The sequence below is a fragment of the Nuphar pumila genome, chromosome 10, assembly GCF_984573655.1.
Source record: "Nuphar pumila chromosome 10, dmNupPumi1.hap1.1, whole genome shotgun sequence".
Classification (NCBI taxonomy): domain Eukaryota; kingdom Viridiplantae; phylum Streptophyta; class Magnoliopsida; order Nymphaeales; family Nymphaeaceae; genus Nuphar; species Nuphar pumila.
The window spans coordinates 42,140,405-42,142,199 of NC_143258.1; the positions used below are offsets into that span (position 1 = coordinate 42,140,405).

At 43.7% G+C, this 1,795-nt stretch overlaps 1 protein-coding gene across 1 annotated transcript; it reads left to right on the plus strand.

Annotated features, from left to right (window-relative positions):
- The first annotated feature begins 505 nt into the window (after positions 1-505).
- Positions 506-1,454, plus strand: LOC149826742 (short-chain dehydrogenase reductase 3b-like). The gene is made up of 2 exons (XM_090018371.1): positions 506-519; positions 683-1,454. The coding sequence occupies exons 1-2, from the start codon at positions 506-508 to the stop codon at positions 1,452-1,454; spliced, it is 786 nt and encodes a 261-aa protein (XP_089874497.1).
- The last annotated feature ends 341 nt before the right edge of the window (positions 1,455-1,795 follow it).

The window sequence follows — 1,795 nt, forward strand, 5'->3', positions numbered from 1 at the left end:
TTACGTTGCAGTATGATGCGGACGGTCATCGGGAACCATGCCGGTCTCGATCGTATACGTGGCACTATTTGGAAGCCCCGAACATGAGATCTCAGTACCGGCCCTGTTCGGGGGGGGGAACATATAACCTGCTTTGGTGTTTCATGCGTACAGGTTTGGATGTCATTCATCTTGAGATCAATGACATCCAAAGGAGACCTGATCCCATCTCTTTTTTAAAATGTACAGCTGAGGATGAGCATGTGCTGCATTCAATGTTCATTATAAAGTTGAACAACCACTCAAAGTCTCCATCTCTTCTTTCCCTCACCACCGTCAGTCTGGCCTGAATAAAGCCAATTCCTGTACATTTTAATTAAAATAAAAGCAACCTCTCTCTCTCTCTCTCTCTCTCTCTCTCTCTCTCTATATATATATATATATATATATATATATATATATATAACATCACCCCGCCCTCTCTCTCTCTCTCTCTCTAAAGGGGCGTCGACCGTTCGCACCAACAATGTCGAAAAGAAGGTAAAGTTTTTTTTCTGGAAAGAAAAAAGTGAAGGTAAAGTTGAGTTAGCCCTATTAGAGAAAGGATCAGGGGTTAGAAAAAAGTTTTTTTTGTTCTCTTTGACACTAAATGGTCAGTGCTATATATGCTCAATCATCTGATAAATCTTTCTCTTTCACTTAGGTTGGAAGGGAAGGTGGCAATCGTGACAGGGGGAGCTAGTGGCATAGGGGAGGCCACTGTGAGGTTGTTCACAGACAATGGTGCAATTGTTGTTATTGTTGACATCCAGGATGAGTTGGGGAGCCAAGTTGCAGCATCCATAGGACAGGACAAGTGCAGTTACAGGCGCTGTGATGTAAGAGATGAGAAGCAAGTGAAGGAGACAGTAGACTACGTCACAGAAAGGTATGGCAAGTTGGACATATTGTTCAGCAATGCTGGGATCATGGGCGCACCCACGAGCATCCTAGACATGGACCTAGATGAGCTAGACTCCATCATGGCCACCAATCTACGGGGTTCTGCTACCATGATAAAGCATGTATCTCGGACAATGGTGGCCAGGAAGACGCGCGGCTCGATCATATGCACCGCTAGTGTTGCGGCCTCTCTAGGGGGGATCGGTCCGCACTCCTATACGATATCAAAGCATGCTGTGGTTGGCCTGGCTAGGTCGGCCGCGAGTGAGCTTGGCAAACATGGTATCAGAGTCAACTGCGTCTCTCCCTATGGGGTTGCCACTCCTTTGGCATGTGGCCCTCTTGGCGTAACTCCGGCGGAGTTAGAAGCTGCGTGCAGTGATGTGTCTAACTTGAAGGGGGTCGTCTTGAAGGCTGGTCATGTTGCAGAGTCTGCCCTGTTTCTAGCTTCGGATGAATCGGTTTACATTAGTGGTCACAATCTTAATGTGGATGGGGGGTTCTGTTCTGTTAATCATGCTTCCTCTGTCTAAAAGTGACCTTGTATAATTTGGCAAAAATCAGTAAGAAAAAAAAAGTTGGAGATGTATATATATATATATTAGAGCATAACTGCTTGATGAAGTATGCTTAATGATAATGGGTTTGTTTGCTCTTCTGTTATTTTTTTCGCAGTTTCGGCCTCATAAATGTATTGTGCATGGTCCATTTACAAAGAATTCACACCTGGATCATGTGTTTTCGGTGAAAAAAAAAATATTTGGAGTCTCAAAAATTTACAAAGATTTTGTACTGTTGATTTTTTTAACCTTAAAAAACCACATCCATGTGTCGGCACTTCAAGAGCTGATCCCTATAAAATCAAGTGCATAAA